Source organism: Schistocerca americana, chromosome 4 (assembly GCF_021461395.2).
Source record: "Schistocerca americana isolate TAMUIC-IGC-003095 chromosome 4, iqSchAmer2.1, whole genome shotgun sequence".
In the NCBI taxonomy this organism is placed as follows: Eukaryota; Metazoa; Arthropoda; class Insecta; order Orthoptera; family Acrididae; genus Schistocerca; species Schistocerca americana.
In genome coordinates this window covers 703,891,009-703,913,623 of record NC_060122.1, presented here as the reverse complement: position 1 = coordinate 703,913,623, position 22,615 = coordinate 703,891,009, and the positions used below count along the sequence as shown (strand labels likewise).

Genomic DNA, 22,615 nt, shown 5'->3' with positions numbered 1-22,615 from the left:
CTGCGGTCCCTTGAAAAAGGCCCTGAGAGGTCGACAGTTTATGTCGGGTGAGGATGTGCAGCAGGCATTTACGGACTTTCCACGCAGCGGGACAGTGTTTTATCCAACGAGTATCGTCAGCCTGATTCGTCGATGGGATGATTTCCTCAGTCCTCACGGCGATTTTGCCTGACTGGCAACCGGTTCTGGACTGTGCGGTGTTCGAACGGAAATTTTTCGATCGCCTCTTATAAACAGATGAGATAGATTATTTTCCTCGTATAGTTGTGAAGTACCAAAAGGAAATTTTGTATTCGTCTACATTTTGGTTCGTCGTGAGTGGATGCTGGGCTGCTCGTCTCGCTTTCTCCCGCTAAACATGTACATTTGGGCAGAAAGAGAGGAGGGGAGATAAATTATGTGATTCCGTCCGAACAAGCTCCTAAAGGCCCAACGGTGTCATCCTCATCCGATAGGCATTAACGGATGAGGATATGGAGGGGCATATGGTCAGCACACTGCTCTTCTGGCTGTTGTCCGTTTCGTGACCGGAGCCGCTACTTCCTCAATTAGGTACCTCCTCAGTTGGCCTCACAAGGGCTGAGTGCATCCCGATTGCCAACAGCGCTTGATATATCTGCACTGTAACCCATTCAAGTCCTAGCCAAGCCCGACAGCGCTTAACTTCGTTGATCCGACGGGAACCGGCGTTGTCATTGCGGCAAGGGCGTTGGCTGTTGCCTCAAAGCTCATAAAGATTTGAAAAAGTCATGATTTCTCTCGTCATTACAGATGTATCATTATAGACATAACACTAATTCGGATGGAGGGTGAAGGATAGAAAATGGTCTGCAAGTATCCGAGAAAACCGAGGATAATAAAGCCCAGAAGGGATTTTCGCGGGTGTGAACCCTGTTTCAACCGTATACGCGTCTACTGCCTTAACCACTGGTTAATTATCTTATTAGATACGGGAAGACAGAGAGAGAGATTGAGAGAGAGAGACTGGAATACTTTTCCGCTTAAGATACCAGCCTCCTTCACGACTGGTGATTAGCTAGTCTGTAGTCATTTCTGAGCCAAATTCCCAGAGTTGGGGGTGGTTCCGTAAATTTGCAGAGAGACGGACGGAAAAAAGAAACTAATAAGCAAAATTGCGTGACGTGTCTTGCTCAGAGCTTTTGCATCTCCAACTACGGCGATTTCTTTACGCAAAACGGCAGTCGAACACGTTTCACGGGACTTGTTTACTTGGCTCTGGCGCCAGCCCTCATTTGTGACTGTCTGTGAATACAGCACACACGCTGTGTCCCTGAATATTCGACGCTGCCAAGATTTCCAGCAGTCAGAGTTCCGGGATCAGGCGGGGGTCAAGACGGGATGAATCAGTCGCACTCGGCAGCGACGGATGCCACTCAGGCGGCAGGCAGTAGGCAGAAAGCAGGAGCTGTTATCGCGCGCGCATCTGCGGCCAGCATTAGCCGGGCCCCACCAGGAAGCAGGCTCGCAGCTCCTACGGGAGAATTTAACGCCACCGCTCGGCCCGCTATGCGCGTAAAACACACATATAAAAGCGCGCGGCTCGACTACGGCCAGTGGCGAGGAAACAAAATTGCACGCGCATGCAAATCAGCTCTAATAAGGAAGTTCTCTCTGCTCCGTCTGGCGTGAAAGAGAGAGAGAGAGAGAGAGAGAGAGAGAGAGAGAGAGAGAGAGAGAGAGAAACTCCAGCTGACCCGAGAGCGGGTTCCTCGGCTGGCCGGGCCAATTAAACGTAATGGCGCGATAACTCGCCAGCCTTAGTGCCGGCCTGACGCCAGATTTTTGTCTCACTCCGCTCTGCTCTCAGCTCTAGCGCGGTCGCCAGACGGTCGGGTCGTCTTCGGATTCCGCGGCCGGTGTCGCAATGGCAACAGGTTGGCTCGTACTCCGCTCGCCGGCTGGTCCTGCTCTCCCTTCCTTGGCGCCACCGCTCGTTAAGACGAGAAGCAACACTTTTAGGGTTGTCAGCCTCGCACCGACGGCACTCGTAGCAAAAGAAAACGTGATGATCGCAGCGGACGGCGAGGTAATAACATTTATCTCGCACACTAAACGAACGAGTTCCATACACTTACAGAGTGGTTACAGATTTATTGGAGGAATTAATTTTCGCCAACGCTGAACAAATGATCTCACCATATTTCGAAAAAAAATTGTTGCATTTGAAGCAATTCATCTGCCAAAGAAATCATATGCCCAACAGGTCACCGATGTTGTTCATCCCTCGCACAATTGCTTAAAATCTTGTCTGTGTTAACACTCCTTCATATTGAAGTTTAAACTCGAGCTTTCGCAGATTAGCACAACCTCCTTCATCAGGAGACGGGTTCCCGTTGCGAGCTCGTCGTTGTTCCGGTGACCTAGCTTGGAATTCTTACTTCTGTCAGCACTGACGTCACCTACAGGACGTAATTCACATGCGCAGATGTAGGAAATCGAAAATCTGGTGGTATGTTCCCCCTCCTCACACCGACACGTTACCGGTTTCCTACATTTGTACATGCAAATCTCTCCTTCTAGGTCATCTCGCCGCGAAAAGGAGCTAGAATTCCTAGCAATACCATCCGAACAACGACAAGTTAGTACGCGCCATAAAGGAATCAAACTACACTCCTGACAAACAGCCATTTTCTGAGAAAAGAGATTGTGTTAATCTTCAGAAGGTCGAGTTTTAACTTCGGTGTGACGCGGACTGAACACCGAGAAGATTTTATAAAAGGGTGCCGCTGCGAGGAACTTCCATGCCATTTCGCGTGATTTCGATACATGCTTAGATGAACAAATACTGCTCTAGTGTGATGCGGTTCTCGAGCGTTTTCGACGAATCTAGGTTTAATGTTTTGTCAGCCTGTTGAATACCATCCAGCTTGCGACCAGTGACCTTCACGCAATTGGCTAAGACAACCCATACTGAATTTGAGTCTTACCCATCTTACTTCATTTTCTAATCTTCCATTAAACACTTGTATCACTGCAACGAATCATGCTTCTTCAGAAAGAATCAGTAATAGCAATAATAATAATAATAATAATAATAATAATAAAACTCTCCTGGCAGATTAAAACTGTGTGCCGGACCGAGACTCGAACTCGAGACCTGGCGGAAGTAAAGGCTCTGAGCACTATGGGACTTAACATCTACGGTCATCAGGCCCCTAGAACTCAGAACTAATTAAACCTAACTAACCTAAGGACAGCACACAACACCCAGCCATCACGAGGCAGAGAAAATCCCTGACCCCGCCGGGAATCGAACCCGGGAACCCGGGCGTGGGAAGCGAGAACGCTACCGCACGACCACGAGATGCGGGCGCGGAAGTAAAGCTGTGAGGACGGGGTGTGAGTCGTGCTTGGGTACCCCAGTTGGTAGATCACTTGCCGCGAAATGCAAAGGCCCCGAGTTCGAGTCTTGGTCCGGCACACAGTTTTAATCTGCCAGGAAAGTTTCATATCAGCGCACACTCCGCTGCATAGTGAAAATCTCATTCTGAATAATAATAATAATAATAATAATAATAATAATAATAATACTAGTTGTACATTTGAGGTGAGGTATATTTGAAATGTGGTAATAATTTTGTGTGGCTCAGTGGCCGGATGGAATTCTTTCAACTGGACACCGCTTCGGCAGCTTGCGTGTCCTGAATCTACCCCAGTTAGATAACTGGCGAAAGAGTACCTTAAGTTTAACGTGGTATCCGAACCACATATCGTTCTTGGCTACTCATCACACCGTTGAGAGGTGAAGTGTAGATTAAAAGCACACTGAAAATTTCAGTGGTCTGACCGGTATCCGACCCCGCGACCTCTCGGTTTCCAGGCACCCATTTTTAGCACTAAAATGTCGGGCCTGACATAACGACTTGTGTGTCGAAATTAACATTTATTCATCGATACATTCAAGCGTACATCACAGTGAAGTCATACCAGGCTATACCCGCTGCGAATTAGGTACGCCGTTTAACGTTGTACTGCTGTAGGGGCGTAAGGAGAAGGTCGTTGCGTTTCCTGTTCGCGGATTGGGCCGGGGTTGTCTGCATTACCGTCTGTAGTGGTGCAGACGGCTTCATTTAGAGAGAGAGAGAGAGAGAGAGAGAGAGAGAGAGAGAGAAAAAAAGGCTCAGAGCACTATTGGACTTAACAGCTGAGGTCATCAGTCCCCTACAACTTAGAACTACTTAAACCTAACTAACCTAAGGACAGCACACAAATCCATGCCCGAGGCAGGATTCGAACCTGCGACCGCAGCGGTCGCGCGACTGAAGCGCCTAGAACCGCTCGGCCACACCGGCCGGCCATTTAGACAACAGAAGTGATAGAGTTATTACTCAACAGTAACTCTTCATAACCACTTAGGAAGTATGTTCGATACCGTACAATGCAGAGACACGTTTACTGTGTAACTTGCCCCATTAGCTGGGTAAGGAGATCGCTACTAGAACTCTCTCGGAGATCGCTTTCGTCCGCAAGAGAAATCGGTTTGGGCTTAGAGACCGTTCCCGAAAAGAAATTCTCTGTCATTCGTCATCGAATTTTAGTGTGCTCATTTCGAACCGCGGGGACAGACGGCTGCGGCGCGACGACTGATAAGTCGTTATCTCGTCGGTGGATTAGGGATCACTCCCTCCCTCCCGACCCTTCTCCACTGCAGACCCCGACTGGGAGCGTCGCTGTGGTCGGAGTGCAGCAGCGTCGGCAGCGAGGCGGGCAGAGGCCGCTGGTAATTCCTGTGTTTGTTGTTTGTTGTTGCAGACGCTCTAGGTAAGTGGCGGGCGCCCGTGGCGGCGGCGGCGTGCGGCGCCCTCGGCCCCCGCTGGTGGTAGCAGCCAGGTAGGCCGCCGCCGACCGCCACTGCAGCTCTGCAGGCGCTCCGCACCGCCCTGCGCTCCTCACCGCCTTCTGTCCTGCGGATCTCCCTCGAGGTTCATGCTTAACTGCTAGCAAAATGTTTGTGCTGGATAACTGCCTAAACGTTCGAGGAGTCTCGATTGAGCCCAATATTTGTGGCTAGCATCTGACGTACAGGATGACTCAGTTGCCCCTACCGATGCGTTTTATGCAACACGCAACGCCTTCAAAAACCACGCGCGAGAACTCCATATTCTCTCACTCTCTACGGGAAAACTATTAGACCTTTATAGTTAAATTTTGTACTGGGATACGTTTTCTCTAAAGGCTGTGGTTTTCGAATTATTCACGAAAAACCTACGTAACTGACCCTCAAACGTACCTCCACTCCCTCACTCATTTCTCACCACCATGATTTTCCAGTATGTTCTTCTTGGCACTTTCTCCTACAACTATACAAAAATTCCTGACTACTGTTCCCAATATTCTGCTTTTTCTGGTCCCTATTATGCCACCTATGTAGTCTGCTATGTTGTTAACATTATTAAACGTGCTCAAGTGGGTAATGAAAGAAAAACGACCTCTGTAAACGTTAAGCTAAAACTAATTACGTTGACAATTTGATCCAAATTTAACTCTTATAAGCACAATAGTTTCGTAATCAAAAAGCCTGACAAATAAATAAATTAATAAACTTGATTAACTCATCTTCAACTTTTGTAGTCCTGTCTTCTTCAGTTGCGTGTAATATTACGGTATATTGATAATTTTTACTTATGTGCCGTCTGACAGCAACTGAATAAAACACAATTTTAGTGCCATACGCGTTTCGCCTTTATTTTCTGCAAAGCATCATCAGTGGCAGGTATCGTGGACAATTTCTTACATACTACGCTCCTGTTGCATTTTTGGTGTTGTTCTTCTTCTTATGAATGCCAATTTGCGGCTTTTTCCCACATTCCACAGCACTATGAACTGAACGCTTGTTTTCATGCCATAGTGCTGTGGAATGCCATTTGGCATTGAAACAAGCGTTCAGTTCATAGAGCTGTGGAATGTGGGGAAAAACCGTCAATTGGCATTCATAAGAAGAAGAACAACACCAAAAATGCAACAGGAGCGCAGTATGTAAGAAATTGTCCACGATACCTGCCACTGATGATGCTTTGCAGAAAATAAAGGCGAAACGCGTATGGCACTAAAATTGTGTTTTATTCAGTTGCTGTCAGACGGTCCATAAGTAAAAATTACCAATATACCGTTGATTAACTCAGTTGCTCACCAGGCATCTAATCAATTTGTTGCTTTAATTTATTCACGCCAGGGTTGTTGTTGAAGTGAACCACATCAAAGGGAAAAATCCCATTGTAATTACCATTAATCTTGCCAGTAGGACAAACATCTGTTTGTGTTAGCTAATATCACTAGACAAGAGTTTTTTCACTCAAGATGTCATGAACAGTCCAGCAGTCGACTCGAGGTAGCGATCGCGGGACAGAAGCTGTTGATGATCGCAGATTACTGAGCGGCGCTAGTTTGCCAAAGCTTGTCCACAGCTTTCTAACTGGTTGCTTTTATTTGGCTACATACAGTACATGCTATCACAACAGCGCTCAAGTCACCACTGAAGAAATGCTTCTCCGCTTAACTGTTGCAGTTTGTCCCATTCGCGTGATTCTTACGTATTTTTTAATGGACTGAGTACTTGTTTACTGTTTTGTCTCTTATCTGTGTACATCACCTACTATTTGTAACTCTGTAGAAGTTTAATACTTCAACTGATTGAATTTGCTGAATAAATTGTTGTTTTCAATAACTTACTGGTAGATTCTTCGATAGCAATTGAAACGATCCATCTTTCACAGACCCCTGGACAGTGTTTTCCTTGAAGGGTATATGAGCTGGTTCTCGTGTTAATGAGAAAGGGAGGTGGGTGTGACCTTGCTTTTTACGAATCGTCCGGCTGTTACTGAGGGAAGTTTAACTCCAAACGCACCAGCTGTCGCCATTTTTCTGTAACGTCTGAAATAGCGTAACAGGGGGTAACGGGCTTAAGTGCAGATGTTTTTGTATGTGGTACCTTGGTATGTACACACATCAGTGTGTCCGTTTATTTTATTTCTCTGCGTGTAATAGTCTTTCCTCAAACACGTCACATAATGTTTTTTGCACGGTTGCAACTCCACTGTTAAACGGACTACGCCTGTCGGTGTAGACTGATCGTTTTCCGTCCACGTGTCCATACTTCAACGCCTGACAGGCTGCCTAGGGGAAAATAACCATTAATGGCTTGCTCTTGACGCATGTTCTTGTAGATGCTACTAACCCTTAAAAACATACGATTTGTAATAGCTATAGTTGTAACTCTGCGAATGTCGTAAAAACTGGTTTAATGTTGTTCAGCACACCGCCCTCAGTTGCTAACAAGAATATCTGCTCTTATGCCCGTTACACCCTATATATTACAACTAAAAACTTGAGGGTTATTGTAAATAAAACGTACAGTATAGCCGAAAACTGATCTGGTAGCTGTTTGGTAGACATTTACCTTTTAGAGGAAATTCAGTGTAGGTGAAATGGAATATGTGTTCCATAAGCTACAGGTCGAGAACCGTTTCGAGAACGACCACTACCTTGGGGAGAGAGAGAAAGAGAGAGAGAGAGAGAGAGAGAGAGAGAGAGAGAGAGAGAGAGAGAGACGTCATTTACATAGTTGAATGTTGGCTTTATACAAGAAGGTTTTCTACGCAATGTGCGTACTGCACGCCCAGGGGGCATAAATTACGGTAGTAAACAGTGTCTGCGGCTGTGCGACGAGTCGCGGGACGGCTAGCGCAAATTGCAGTGATTCAATTTCACGTTAGCCGGCCGCGCATGGCTACCCGGCTGGGAGCCATTCCGGCGCGAGCGCCTCGGTGCATTCCACCTTAAGAGAATCAGCCATAGAGGCACGCCTCTTAGCGCGTAAAATCGCGAGTAGGAGCGCACCCATTGTGCGCTGTTTGTGCTGCCTTCGCTACGGGTCGTAAAAATTTCACCTCGCCATCTTGAGGCCGTGCGAGCGCGCCAGTCTAAATATTAAAGGCTAGGACACGGGCCCTGGCCAGGCGGGTTTGGCCCGCCGGCGTGTCGCTTCGTTACGCGCCACGGCTCCGAGCAGCGAGGAATGTTTAATCTCTCAAGTGATTCTGTCGCGATGGAGCAGGCGATTAGCGCGAAATGGCCGTGCGATGCCAGGGCTACCTCGCGTCACACTCGCTGTCACTGACGATTTTTCACTTTTATTTTCTCCGCGTTCTTCCTTTTTGCGGAACCATTAGCTGTACCTTAGCCGTAGGATCGCTAATGAAAATAACACTACCATCACCAGGCTTATTAATCGTCTTTCCCTCAGCCATTCACCAAAAGGTTTTGGGGAACCAAATTACACCTATATAAAAAATCAGAAAACGACATTCTTATCGTGAGACGTGACCTCTACGAATGGCGAATCTTTTTAATGCTCTCCAAAATCACGCAAAAGATTTTGCAAAGTGTCTTTGACCTATGAGGCAATAGGCAGCATCATCCCACACTCTATCAGCCTCAAATTCTTGTCCGAATCATTTTCCGAAGCACATGTTTTTATGTCACGAAATTTGTAACAGTGTCCATACCACATCTGAATGTAATGTTAACTCTGTAAACAATCCATAGACTGCGCCTAAAACATTATCTGTCTTGGGGAGGCGGCAAAAATCACCCAGTTACAGTCCTTGACCTAGGTTTCGACAGTTTTAAAATTGTCTTCTTCAGAAGTGTAATGGACCACGTTACATCACATGCCAAGCAGGCCAAACGGCTCTTGTCATGTGAGACATCTATCATAAGAATACACGTGGCTTGTGATTATTTGTGTTCTTAAGATGGATGTCTCATATGACAAGAGCCGTTTGGCTTTATTGTATATACTTAATCAGCATGTGATATGACAAGATCCATTACGTCTTCCGAAGATGACAGTTTTAAAACTGTCGAAACCTAGGTCAGTTCGCAGCTCGTGGTCGTGCGGTAGCGTTCTCGCTTCCCGCGCCCGGGTTCCCGGGTTCGATTCCCGGCGGGGTCAGGGATTTTCTCTGCCTCGTGATGACTAGGTGTTGTGTGGTGTCCTTAGGTTAGTTAGGTTTAACTAGTTCTAAGTTCTAGGGGACTGATGACCATAGATGTTCAGTCCCATAGTGCTCAGAGCCATTTGAAACCTAGGTCAAGGGTTCCAATAAACCTTCATTTTCAACTGGTTAGCTGATATTTCCGACATCTTCACCTTTACTGACATTCAGCTACTGAAGTTAAGCCATGTTTAAGATTTCATTATCCGTCTTATTCTTACTCCCTTCTGTGTATGCAGAATACTACACTGGCCCTTGGAAAATAGTCGTATTGAAACTTTGTTAGGTCAAAGGTTGTGTTTGGGTAGCTCAGTTACATGATTGCCTGACAAAGGAAACGTTCAAGGTTCAGTGCCCCGTCCGACACACAGTTCTTAAGGCATGTTTATGAAAATGGGAAAACAGTGTGTAGCATCCCATCGACGACGATGTCATAACAGACGCAGCACAGCTAAGGTTAGGACAAGAAATCGCTCGTTTCTTTTTCATAGTGATCATCCCTTCATTTACCTGCAGTGGAACAAAATAGCGATGTCTTAGTGTTAAAATAAGCTTATAGAGGTAACAGAGAAGTGTGGAATTGTGTGGACGGTGTTTTCTTACGTCAAGCCTACGACTGTCGTGCTAAATGTCCTGTAAATCTTGATATGTACCATTTTCACAACTCCTCTTATTTTGAAGAAACTGATATTGCCTTTTTTAGTTTTCAGTACAAGGTTATCTTCCGGAACATTCTGCTGAGTGTATATAATATCATCTGAAATACATTCATTGCATGACGCCTTCCTTATTTTATACGTTCGCTATTTATGATAGACTAATTTTAAAGTATTTTACAGTTAAAATATCATTCTCATTAGACTACATCACACATTTTGCCGTGGAAGATTGTAAAGAAACCTCAAGTTATCTTCATATTTTTCCGTACAACCAGGCAAATCAAATCTTCTAATAAAATTATTGTCGTTTTTACATGTCACATACAACCGAGCGAGGTGAGGAAGCGGTTAAGACATTCGCCTTGCATTCGAGAGCACGTGCTTATCGTACTTTTGGTGATCTGCGGTTTTCCTAATTCATTAAGGCAAAATCTAGGATAAAAAAGGCACGACCGATATCCTTCCTCATCATTCCCCGGTCCAAGCACGTGCTCCGTCCCTAATGACCTCGACATCGACTGGTCATTGACTCAAAATCGTGCTGATCTACAGATTTGCAGCAACTAAGGCAGATGTTGACAGACATAACCTTGGGACTACTGCTATGCTTTAGCACTGAGTAGTACCTGCAGATCTCTGAACTGGTGCGGAATTCGCATCGGAGCAATTAAGCGAGTGTTTTCCCCAGTTTCCATTGAGCGTTGGGCCAGTGTGAGAAACGGCCGCGTCTATCGTGGCCAGCACCTGGGACAGCGGCTCCGGCTCGCCCGCTTGATGAGTTGCCACGCTAAAAAAGGAAATATGAGCGCAGCGCCTCTGATGGATTTCTGAACAGCTACCGCCGGCCCCAAGAGATGTGCAACACTCGTCAGCGGGTGCGTCTTCCCCCGGTTCGTGTTTGGCACGACGGAGTGTGTGCTGTACGCGCGATTCTCATCTTTATGCCCGCCTGTGCGAATGTTTTTATTGTTCATAAAACGATCTACGGATTGGCAGCAGTGACTGAACTGTCTCACATCCAGTGGAACTTGTAATTTAGCTTCCTCTTGGTCCCTCTCACTGATGGGCGACACATTCCGCAAGGGGAAGCGTTTCAATTTAGCCTCCTTCTCTCTCTCTCTCTCTCTCTCTCTCTCTCTCTCTCTCTCTCTCTCTCTGATCGATAACATGCGATACATTCAGCAACGTTTTGTACTTGTAAATATGAATGTTCTCTCAGCATGGATTACTGATCTACAAATAGTAAACATCGCAGTCACTCCCTTCCCTGGGTCAACAATTTAGGGAGCCACTCTGCTCACCTGAGTGACCATCCATTGACACTGAAGGTAATAACTTTTTGGTTGTTAAGCTCAGTCATGTTCCTCTTCAATTTCTTCTTACACAACTGACGTTTCCGACCTCTCTACTGGAATCTTCTCCAGAATATTGTCGTGTTCCTTATTAGCAGAACATTGTTCAAGATCATTGTCACGTTCGCATATAAACCTCCTTTTTATATGCACGTGTGACTTTGCTCTTTGACAGTGTTCAGCTAAAGGAAATCCGGAAGATCCTGAAGACGGTCCAACCAGAGGGGTCGAGATGTGGTGTAGCCTAATACCCAAGAAGATTTTACCTTCAGTGTAGCAACAGTACTCGGCATAATTCGTATACGAAAACTTCCTTTTCATCTGCTGTCTACTACATGAATTCTTCTTCAAATTTAAATCCTAGTGAGTACGTTACCTAAGCGGATTGGGTTCTAAGACGGAGCGAGAAGGCACATTTGGGAGGAGAGATCTTCCAATCGTCCTCCAGACTTACTTTTTTCGTGATTTTCCTAAACAGTAGACAGGAAAATGCGAAAATCTTCGGGTGATGTCACCATCACACCAAGCTTCAGCTCCGTGTGGTAACAATCGCGTAGTAGACACTAAACGGTAAAATTTCTTCCACGTTTTCCATTTGAAGGCAATGAGCAATGTCTTCACATGTTTCCACTGCACTGCTACCCACTCGGTCGGCGTTACTCTACGTCAAGTAATAACGGCGCTCTTTTATATCTCTTACTATTTTCGAAAATCGTGGCAGAAAATATATTACTGGAGGACTAAACGGACTGCCCTGTTCACAGAATGAAGAGGAGATTCTGTAAAAGTAGAAGAAATGCATTCTTTATATAGCTGTTCCCCAGCCGGTTTCTTTTCTCATCTCATGTGATGTGTGTGAATTATATATACAGCTCGTCGGTCTGGGAACCTTTTGTAAGTTTAACAGCTGAGAAGGAGAAGACTCTAAGAAAAGCAACACTGTTCCTCTTGGGTTTGTTTAGCCAGTGTCAAAAGTGCGACAGAATGCTCAACAAACTAGCTGCAGTGGGAGATGTTGTGCATCTCGGATAGTGTTAAAAAAATATTGCAAGATTCCGCACTGCAAAGGGAGAAAAAGAAGCGTACTTATCACTCCAACATATATCTCGCGTAATGACCCTGACGCTAGAATTGGAGAAGTTTTGAGCCATATACAGCGATCCCGACAGACTTTTTTCCCAACAAACCACACGGGAATCGTACAGGGAAGGGGAGGGGAAAATGCTGTACGTACCCTATACCATACACCGTATAGTGGCTTGCAGAATCAGATTTAGATGCAGAAACAAGTGCACATACAACGACGCCAGTGAGGTCGAACTAGTTTTTTCTGACTCACATGGCCCGTAGAGAGCGCGCGGAAACCTTTGAACAACTCTTTTTAGAGTTTCCGGCGGGCGAAGTATAACACCTGTACATGAAGGCCCGCCACGAGAGACGCGTTGTGTGTTTGCGTGCAGCCTCACTCCGGTGTACACCGAGCTATCCATAAATGCATGAGACGGGGGTCATTGCCGCTGGAAACGGAACCCGTGGGACGCGGAAAAGGACCCCGCTAAAAGGAATAACAGTCCCCAGGGAGCCGTACTATCAGTCTTGTCTGGGCGGGTGGAAATCAAGACAAGCAATTCAAATTCGCGTGCCCGCTTGTGTGCCCTCGCCAGCTGGGGGCCACGGAGTGAGCATTCGACGACACACACACACACACACACACACACACACACACACACACACACGCTCGAACCGTACGCCCGCACGCACACTCTTCGGAACTTACAGAGGGAAGAACCGAACGTGAAAATGGAAACTATAACGTGTAGCAATTTTGTTTGACCTGGATTGGACGTGTGCAGCATGTTAGCTGGCTCACGTAATCTATTTTCTGAGCTGCCGCAAAGTAGATTGGCGCCGCGCGCGCCGGGGCGGCAGAGGAGGTGACGTGATCGGGGAGCCGATGGGATGCGGCGTGGCGCAGCCGTCACTTACACGTATTGCGACCCGGTGCCGCCCCCGCATCCCGCACTCCGCCGCCCCCGCCCCTGATGGATGGGCTCGCCTCGAGATTCCGCCCCCGCCGGCCGCGGGCTCGCACCGCCCCTGCCGCCGCTCGCACCCCGGCGCGGGTAGTAAATAACGCCGGTCGGTCGTGCGACCTTGCCTCGAGAGTCCCCTGTCTTACCACAAGGACAAGATCCAATGAAACGCACGTCTTGATGGCTTAGGCTGGCATTTCGCTGGAGAAGTACAACGTAAAAAAGCGATCTACCTCTACATCCATACTCCGCAAGCCACCTGACGATGTGTGGTGGAGGGTACCTTGAGTACCTCTATCGATTTCCCTTCTATTCGAGTCTCGTATTGTTCGTGGAAAGGAGGATTGTCGGTATGCCTCTGTGTGGGCTCTAATCTCTCTGATTTTATCCTCATGGTCTCTTCGCGAGATATACGTAGGACGGAGCAATATAGTGCTTGACTCCTCAGTGAAGGTATGTTCTCGAAACCGTAACGACCTACTGAGGTTGTAACCTCCCCCTCGCTCATCGACCTTAATGACAGTGAAAAATTAAACCGCGTGTACCTAATGGAAATTTGGGAAAAGCAATCGTCATCGAAGTTAATTTGTCGGTAAAGAGGGAGGAAAGGGTTACATCTAAATGAAAAGAAAAATGCAAATGAAACTGGTGGAAATTAATTTTGAAAAGGGGTAAAGTTAATAAAGAAAGTAAATGTGCTGCCGTTACGTTAACAGTTAACTAGCGGTAATTAGATATTTGAGATTTGGGGGAAATTACGGTCGCCAGTCCTAAGGACAATTACTATAGTAACTGAAAAAGGAAGGTTATTACACATATAATTAGCACTAGAAGCGTGGCAACTGAAGGTTGACACGTGTAGTGTGAAAACAGAAAGTTTGTCAGAAGTAATAAATTTCGCTACACTCTGACTTAATTTAGCAAAAGAATTAATAAAACCAGAAAATCGAAAGTTAATTTAGTGACTGAAGTTAATAGTGAGCTTTCTTTCTGAAGCACATCGAAATTCAGTAAAATACGGTTAGTCTTGGACTACCTCAACAATCATTTCAAAAGCTACTTGAATCTACGCAATTTAGAAATGAGAGATTTAACGTTGAACTTGAATTAAATGATTCAGAACAATTGACAATAGTAAAATTTAGTACGTACCAAGCTGAGCTGCAGTCACAGGTAAACTAAAATACGGTAGCAAAACTCGCACCCTTAATTTGTGCTTGTGTAATCTAAATATTGTAGCCAGCTATGAATACCTTAACTGAACTTTGAAATTAAAGCAGTGAAATCGAATGATGCTGGCGTTTGAATTTCAACGACACTCGGGTTCATTCCGGAAAAGGAAGGGACCCTGCTTGGTAATGCAATTGGGACAATGAGCAACAAAGGTTCATGCTACCTTGCTGTAATTTAGTTATGAAAATGGAACAGTTTGAAAAGCTGAGGTCTGCCGTACAGTTCTAAAAGTTTACGTGCTTCCAGCCTTCCTTGTTGGTTGGTTGAAGGTTTGAAGCCGTCGATCGAGGAGGTGGCGACAGTCACTCATTGTCGGCCGTCGCTGTTGCAGAAGCTGGATGTTGGCGCTCCTTCTTCTCTACACGGTCACCAGGCGAAACGGGCTCTTGATGTGCGCCAGCTAATGCTTCCCGTCAGCGACACCGTGTCAGAAACTATCATAGCAAGTCGCGCGCAATTACATGCCGCCCAACCCCGAAAGCGCGGCAACTCGCGGGAGCGTCACACAACACACCTGCTCCACTGCACCACTCCAGCCAGACCCTCCCTCTGCCCGCGCTCCACGCGACAGAGTTAACACTACCAAAGATCCTAAACACTTTGGTTCTCTACACGACCTATCGATGTATTCGTTCGATAGCATAGTTTTTCCTAGGCAAGACCCAGCGTAAAAATACAAATAATATTTACAACACAAACCAATTATACATCGACATAAATGCATAGTAAATAAAATAGTAAAACAATTACAATACATAAAGGCACAGAAATGTTATATCTTCAGGTAACAAAATAAGGAAAAAAATTTGCAGTGCAATAGATGGAAATAGCAGGATATACATTTCCGGCGTTACAGGGTCTCTCCTGCAGAGTCTTCCACTGGAGTTTATCTATCATCTCTGTAACGCTTTAGCGATTACTAAATGATCCTGTAACGAAACACGCTGCTCTCCGCTGGATCTTCTCTATCTCTTCTATCGACCCTATCTGGTACGGAGCTCACACTGGTGAACAGTATTCAAGCAGTGGGCGAACGAGTGTACTGTAACCTAACAGTGACAAGCTGGAGCTTTGAGCAGGAAGTGTTCGAATGGCGTTATTGGTAGAGCATTATCATTCAGAATCATGCTGGCACGCAGTTTTAACTTAGAAACACACAATCATCTCAGCGAGCACGCTGCATACACTAAAAGAATTGATTCTCACTGTGCAATAATTTGACTGGGTGAGTACCTAAGTATGGTCTAGTGTGGAATTTGCCGCTACAGAGATTTATGGTCTGAAAAGGTCCGTTGTTCAGTCGAGACTACTGTGTGTGAATCTGCACTTTTGAAAATTTCATAAACACTCATGAATGAAGTTCTCGTTGATTATCCCATGGATCATTTGAACGATTCTTTTATCCAAATGACATGGAACAAGTCAGTTTACAGAATATGTATACATGATTAGTGTTAACAATATTCCGCATTTACTTTTAGAAATGGTTACTGGCAACATAGGCGGGCGAGAACCGACTGTAGCTTTAGTTTGATATAGAGTGCCTTTAAAAGTTCACCTATCGCAACTTATGGTGTGGTGGCGCTGCAAGAAACATTTTTACTGTATCATATTTGGTGTATGTTTATCAGAACGAAACCAGAGTGTGATTTTTATGTCCTTAGCATTTGTTATGTCTGGAAGCTTTATAATATTAAAGAGGTGGTGAGAACTTTAAAAGACGCAATCATAAAAAGTGCAGTTACTAGTAATAGAATGGATCAGCAAAAACGTATGTCATAAGAGATTCTATTTCGATCATAGAATTAACGCGTGTAGGGGACCGGTGATGAAAGAGTGTAAAAAAATACTGGGTAAGTTTATTGTATTTTCATAAGAAACACATAAAGTGCTTATTCCTGTATAGAAGTATCCCTACAACACATTTTGATATACCCCCTGTACGGTTTCCACACTTTACGCCAGGAGAATTCTGGGATGTCTCCAATAAGGCAACGACCAAGTCTTAAACCATCTTTGTCTGCCTGCTTCCTGATGATCTCAGCTTAGACATGACGTTAAACTGGAAATAAGAAGGAAACAAATACCTCGGCGCACTCCTTCCTCGTTTGGAAGCGTAGCGTACGCGGTGACTCAGGCAGCTGGAGCGCGGCGCGCGGCGCGCAAGCTTTGCATCCGCGGACGGCCGTTCGCTGTCGTCGAACCGGTTGCGCCGTCCGAGTGTTTCGCTTCGGCCATCAATCAACGGGCGACTTTATTTCGCGGTAATTGGAGTTTCCTTATATATAAATCGCCGGACGCGGCGGCCCCGCTCGATGCCGGCTCGATGACAGAGGCCGATGTAGTTCTGGCGTGCAGGCGGCGGCTGAGCGACGGCCCATCTGATGCCGGACGATTCCCACTGAGCCACTCGGCCCTAAGAGTGTTCTCGTGTCCCGCGGCAGTCAAGTCACACACGTCCAGAGCGCGTCATCGGTGGACCTGCGGGCCTGCAAGGCAATCACTTTTATTTTGTGTCGGTGTGATAGAAACAAGGGGCGTGGAGGAAATCACTGTCGTAGAAGAAAACTCCGGGCAAATGCTGATGAGTTTTCATCGAGGTAGTTTCATCATATTCCATGCATTCAACCATTCTCTCATTTTTCCATCGTCTTCCTCGAGACCCCCTTTGTCCCTCCTCCCAATCTCCACACACACACGCACATACACACACACACACACACACACACACACACACACACACACACACAAGATACACAAAGAAGAACTGTAGCGATAACTATTAGTTCTCCGCTTCTGTATTAATGTCGTAACAAAGGTAATGACGACAGCCTTGCTACAAAGCGCGTCGATAGGATACAGATGCTAGATTAAACGATTTTAATTTTAGATGCAAAGGGCGGGATAGTGCTAAAGTAGAAACAAGTCACACAGTTTTTGATTGTAAGCTGCTGGGCCTCTAAAATCGGAAATTCGCAATATGCTAAAAAAATAAAAAAATTACTGGTCTCTGTGAGTACCAACTCCTTAACTTATCCGTCATAGCTATACTTGCTGGCAGAGACAATTAGCTGAAGACATCAAACTGTCTTCTTACAAAGCTGAATTCCTCCATGCCAAATAATCAGTGTTGATACGATGGGCTTCTTCACCGCAGAAAATGTTCCACTATTATCAAATGATTCCTACAGGCGATAACAAGCGTTGGGGCCGTATGATGATATATTTGTTTCATGCTGTAAACATAAAGGAGGACAGAAGGGAAAATACGCTATCTAAAGATGTTATGTAAACAGCAATCTTTATATCATTCGAAAAGCTCATGGGTGTGATTTGCCTACGTTCTACCATAATACGACCAGCAGGTGGTTCTCAGGCTGTGAATATCATTCCTACGCGACGTCTCCGGACTCATCGTGACATGTCAGATGTAGTGTAAACGCTGTCTGAAGATGACCATATGGTCAAAATCAGGATAAATTTCGATTAATTCTGGCAGTGAATCAGGTTTGAACGCAACTGACAGGCGAGGCGTCGTTACTCTGCCATCTTCTGGCAACAATTAGTAAATTTTGAAAGTGCAGCTTTTCTTGGCGAAATTCATTAGGTATATGTTGTTACGACTAGCAATCGAGCAACAGCGTTATCCTCAGGGAACGGTTCGACAAGTTCCCAATTCGCAATCTTAAGGCAAGATACTGCAGATCACGAGTAGGATGCTTGCCCGAACTTTGCTTTCAGACGATAGCTTGAAGATTTTTCTACATCTGCATCTACATCCATACTCCGCAAGCCACCTGACGGTGTGTGGCGGAGGGTACTTTGAGTACCTCTATCGGATCTCCCTTCTATTCCAGTCTCGTATTGTTCGTCGAAAGGAGGATTGTCGGTATGCCTCTGTGTGGGCTCTAATCTCTCTAATTTTATCCTCATGGTCTCTTCGCGAGATATACGTAGGAGGTAGCAATATACTGCTTGACTCGTCGGTGAAGGTATGTTCTCGAAACTTCAACAAAAACCCGTACCGAGCTACTGAGCGTCTCTCCTGCAGAGTTTTCCACTGGAACGCTGCTCTCGGTTGGCTCTTCTCTCTCTCTTCTATCAACCCTATCTGGTACGGACCAAACACTGGTGAGCAGTATTCAAGCAGTGGGCGAACAAGTGTACTGTAGCTTACTTCCTTTGTTTTCGGATTGCATTTCCTTAGGATTCTTCCAATGAATCTCAGTCTGACATCTGCTTTACCGACGACCAACTTTATATGATCATTCCATTTTAAATCACTCCTAATGCGTACTCCCAGATAATTTATGGAATTAACTGCTTCCAGTTGCTGACCTGCTATATTGTAGCTAAATGATAAGGGGTTTATCTTTCTATGTATTCGCAGCATATTACACTTGTCTACATTGAGATTCAATTGCCATTCCCTGCACCATGCGTCAATTCGCTGCAGATCCTCGTGCGTTTCAGTACAATTTTCCTATGTTACAACCTCTCGATATACCACAGCATCATCCGCAAAAAAGCAAGATACATCACGAGTAGGATGGTTGCCCGAACATTGCTTTCAGACGACGCTGATAGCTTGAAGATTTTTCCTAGTAGTAAGTGTGCCACAACTGCCAAGTTCTTATTCTCTTTTTGTTTCGTTTTCTACTAATTTGATGGTAGCAGTCCCATTCTCAAACGCGAATACAGAATGGGGTTGCGACCCCAAATCTAGTAGCAAATAGGAAATAAAAGAAGAGAAACAGGGTAGCTGTGGAGCTAGTATTTTCAGGAAGTCTGCAACGAATATACAAAATTTTCCTTATTAAATGGGCTCTGAGCACTATGGGACTTAACTTCTAAGGCCACCAGTCCCCCAGAACTTAGAACTACTTAAACCAAACTAACCTAAGGCCACCACACACATCCATGCCCGAGGTAGGACTCGAACCTGCGACCGTAGCGGTCGCGCGGCTCCAGACCGTAGCGCCTAGAACCGCTAGGCCACCCCGGCCGGCCCTTATTAAATGATGGAGAAAATCGTGAGAGATGCGAGAAGATGACGAGAAATCAGAAACCATCAAGAGAAAGTTGTATACTGGATCGCGGTGTGCTGCTGCCGATGTGGTATGGATTTGGAAGAGCCGCTGCGACTGGTGCCGCCTCTGGGAGCAGAACAGTGTGCGGTCGATGCGGTGGTCAGTCCGGCACGGAGCGCCGCTGTCCCCCGGGGAACAGGGCAGGGCAGGATAGGGCGGAGCGGAGGAGACAGCCGGAATTTGTGGCCGCGCCGCGCGAGGGAACAGGAAGAGAGCGCAGAGCGCCCCGTTTGATCGCGACCGGAATCAGCGATGCGGCTCGCGTGCCGGCAATGAAATAACGCGCTGGGCCGGTCGCCGCTGGACGCCGTCCCGGGGGCGGCGGAGGCGGAGGCGGCCGCAGGCAAACCTCGTTTCGCGGCGGCCGACCGGCCGGACGCGGGGTGGCGAATTGTAAGAGCGCCGCAGGCCCGCTGGAACAACGCTCGTAACTAAGGACGCCCGCGTGTGGGCGTAGGAGTAAGGCCTTCCAGCCGCGGCGCACTGCCCTCCAGGTTCCTCGTCCTCGGGGCGGAACCAGCACGAGTGTAGCGGTAGGGCGTTTGGAGGCTTCGGCACGGAGCCGACACCAACGTTTCTCGTTTTCGACTGTCCGAAGTTCTGTATTTCTGAAATGACAACATTCCCGCCATCGACTGACTATCCTCTGTTGGCTAATTTTGGCTTTTATGCCGTTAGCAAGTTGTAGTTAGGAGAAAATTATTTCCTTTAGTCTGTAGTCACACTTTTATTTCGTCTAGTGACTGCCGGTTTCGATAGCAGCTCATCCTACGATAAAAAATTCGCTGTACATAGAGTACGTTTTGCACCCTGCACCACGCAAGTAACGAGCAGCCCTTAGTGGCTCGCCATCACAGTTTTATTTATCATAAATATCTTTGTGACTAATGCCCTTTTGGCTTATTTATTATTTTATAAATGACAAAAATGGTTCAAATTGCTCTGAGCACTATGCGACTTAACTTCTGAGGTCATCAGTCGCCTAGAACTTAGAACTAATTAAACCTAACTAACCTAAGGACATCACACACATCCATGCCCGAGGCAGGATTCAAACCTGCGACCGTAGCGGTCGCTCGGCTCCAGACTGTAGCGCCCAGAACCGCACGGCCGCTCCGGCCGGCTATAAATGACACATAAGTACAGCCAGTCTTTCATGATGATTCCGTACTTATACCCTATCATAATTCTGTGACCATGTTATTGAATATAGGCCATTCTTTGATTTAAATTCTGAGGAAGACACTCCTAGCAGTGTTGAAACCAGGTTAATTTGTTAAAAATAGTGACCGAGGGCTGTATTCCTTTCAATTATAGTTACCATAGTCTAGGAAAAAACTATAAAATATTGTTCTCTCTGATACCTAACGTATGATGCAAAGTGCAGTCGAAATACTGGTTGTCCTTTACCCCGGTGCGCAGTCGTCAAACTCGTTTATCGCTGTAGGTGTTTCACGTATTAAATGTAAAGATCAATGCGAGACTTTAAATAGACGAAGATTGCAGCGGGAAGTGGTAAGAGTGTCCTGTTTCTCGTGGAAGAGTCACAACACAAAATATGTCTAAAAATAAAATGGCTTAACGTCTGCAAAATACATCAAAAAACCACTCCGTCTGCAGGCCACAAGTGGCCCATCGGGCCCATTCGACCGCCGCGTCATCCTCAGTGGAGGATGCGGATAGGAGCGGCGTGGGGTCAGCACACCGCTCTCCCGGTCGTTATGATGGTATTCTTGACCCAAGCCGCTACTATTCGGTCGAGTAGCTCCTCAATTGGCATCACGAGGCTGAGTGCACCCCGAAAAATGGCAACAGCACATGGCGGCCTGGACGGTCACCACCCAAGTGCCGGCCACGCCCGATAGCGCTTAACTTCGGTGGTCTCACGGGAACCGGTGTATCCACTGCGGCACGGCCGTTGCTCCATGCAAAATACATCAACAAATAAAAATCACGTAAGATAAGAAGAGCGTAAGCAATCAAACATAAAGAACGAAACAAGGAATAGTTATCGTGCACAACAGCAGCCCACCATCCTGACCGTCCACCAGAGTCTGGCAGACAAACATACACTATCTCACGAAAAAGTATCTACTGGTGGATGTTAATATAGGGTGTATCCACCCATCGCCTTAATGAAGGCTTCAACTCTGCTGTGGACACTTTCAGCGAGGTGTCCGAACGTCTGTGGTGAAATGGGAGCCCGTTCTTGCTCAAGGGGCGTAGGGGCATGGATCTAAGTTGACGATCTAGCTCTTCCCAGAGATGTACGACTGGGCTCAGGTAACGACTCTGGTCAGGTCAGTCCATTTCTGGAATGTTAGTGTCCAGAAACCCCTCCTTTACAGATGATGCTATGTGACAGGGTGCACTCCTACGCTGATACAGTCCTCGTCTCCAAACTGTTTCTCTGCTCTACGCAGTATACAATTCTGTAAAATATGTTTCCGCATTTAACATTTTATTAAGGGAAATAGGGCGATCACACACTAACCACAAAAAACACATCACTTCCGTACTTCACTTTGGCCCCACAGATGATGACAGGTAACATTCTCCAGGCATTTGCCAAAGCCAAACCATTCCATTGGATTAACACAGAGTACAGCGTGCTTCATCATTCCAAATCACTCGTTTTCAGATATCAACAGTCCACTGGCGTCGTTCTTTACACCGCCTCAAGCGTTGCTTAGCGTTGGCTACAGAAGTCCATGGTTTATGAGGAGCGCTTCCACCTTTGTGCCCCATTATTTTTAACTCGTTACGCACTGTCATTGTGCTACCTGGAGTGCTCGTAGCACTTCGAAACTCACGAGTCATTCCTTCCGCTGGTTTTATGTGATTTTTTATAACCATCCTCCGCAATTGTCGACGATCCCTCTCCATCAGTACATGAGAACAGCCTGATACTGATCTACATCTACATGTTTACTCCGCAATTCACACTTAAGTGCCTGGCAGTGGTTGTTCCTTCGAGTTTCTGTTTCACAATCACGTCACGAAAAGTCTACCTGGGCAGCTTTAGACGTGCTAAAATATCCCTGATGTATTAGTTACTCAGGTGAAATCTAACGACTAGCCAACGTTCGATGATCCTGAGCGCTTCTGACCTTCCCATTCTGGTGATACTGCCCCTCTACTGACAACACACTATCTCACTTTCTCTTACACTGGCGGGTGGTGCCTCTCTGACATTTTGTGTTGAAATCAGCATTGCGTAGGTGTCTCCGG

At 46.3% G+C, this 22,615-nt stretch overlaps 1 protein-coding gene across 5 annotated transcripts in view; it reads left to right on the top strand.

Moving 5' to 3' along the window:
• LOC124613880 (homeobox protein homothorax) overlaps positions 1–22,615 on the top strand; it is a 998,899-nt gene that overhangs the window by 489,963 nt on the left and 486,321 nt on the right. For 4 of the 5 annotated variants that reach the window (XM_047142617.1, XM_047142614.1, XM_047142616.1 and 1 more), the window contains exon 8: positions 4,774–4,782. The exons of the other annotated variant lie outside the window; for it this stretch is intronic. In XM_047142617.1, coding sequence (XP_046998573.1) covers positions 4,774–4,782 — 9 coding nt within the window. The remainder of the gene's footprint in view (positions 1–4,773; positions 4,783–22,615) is intronic. 5 annotated transcript variants of the gene reach the window in all.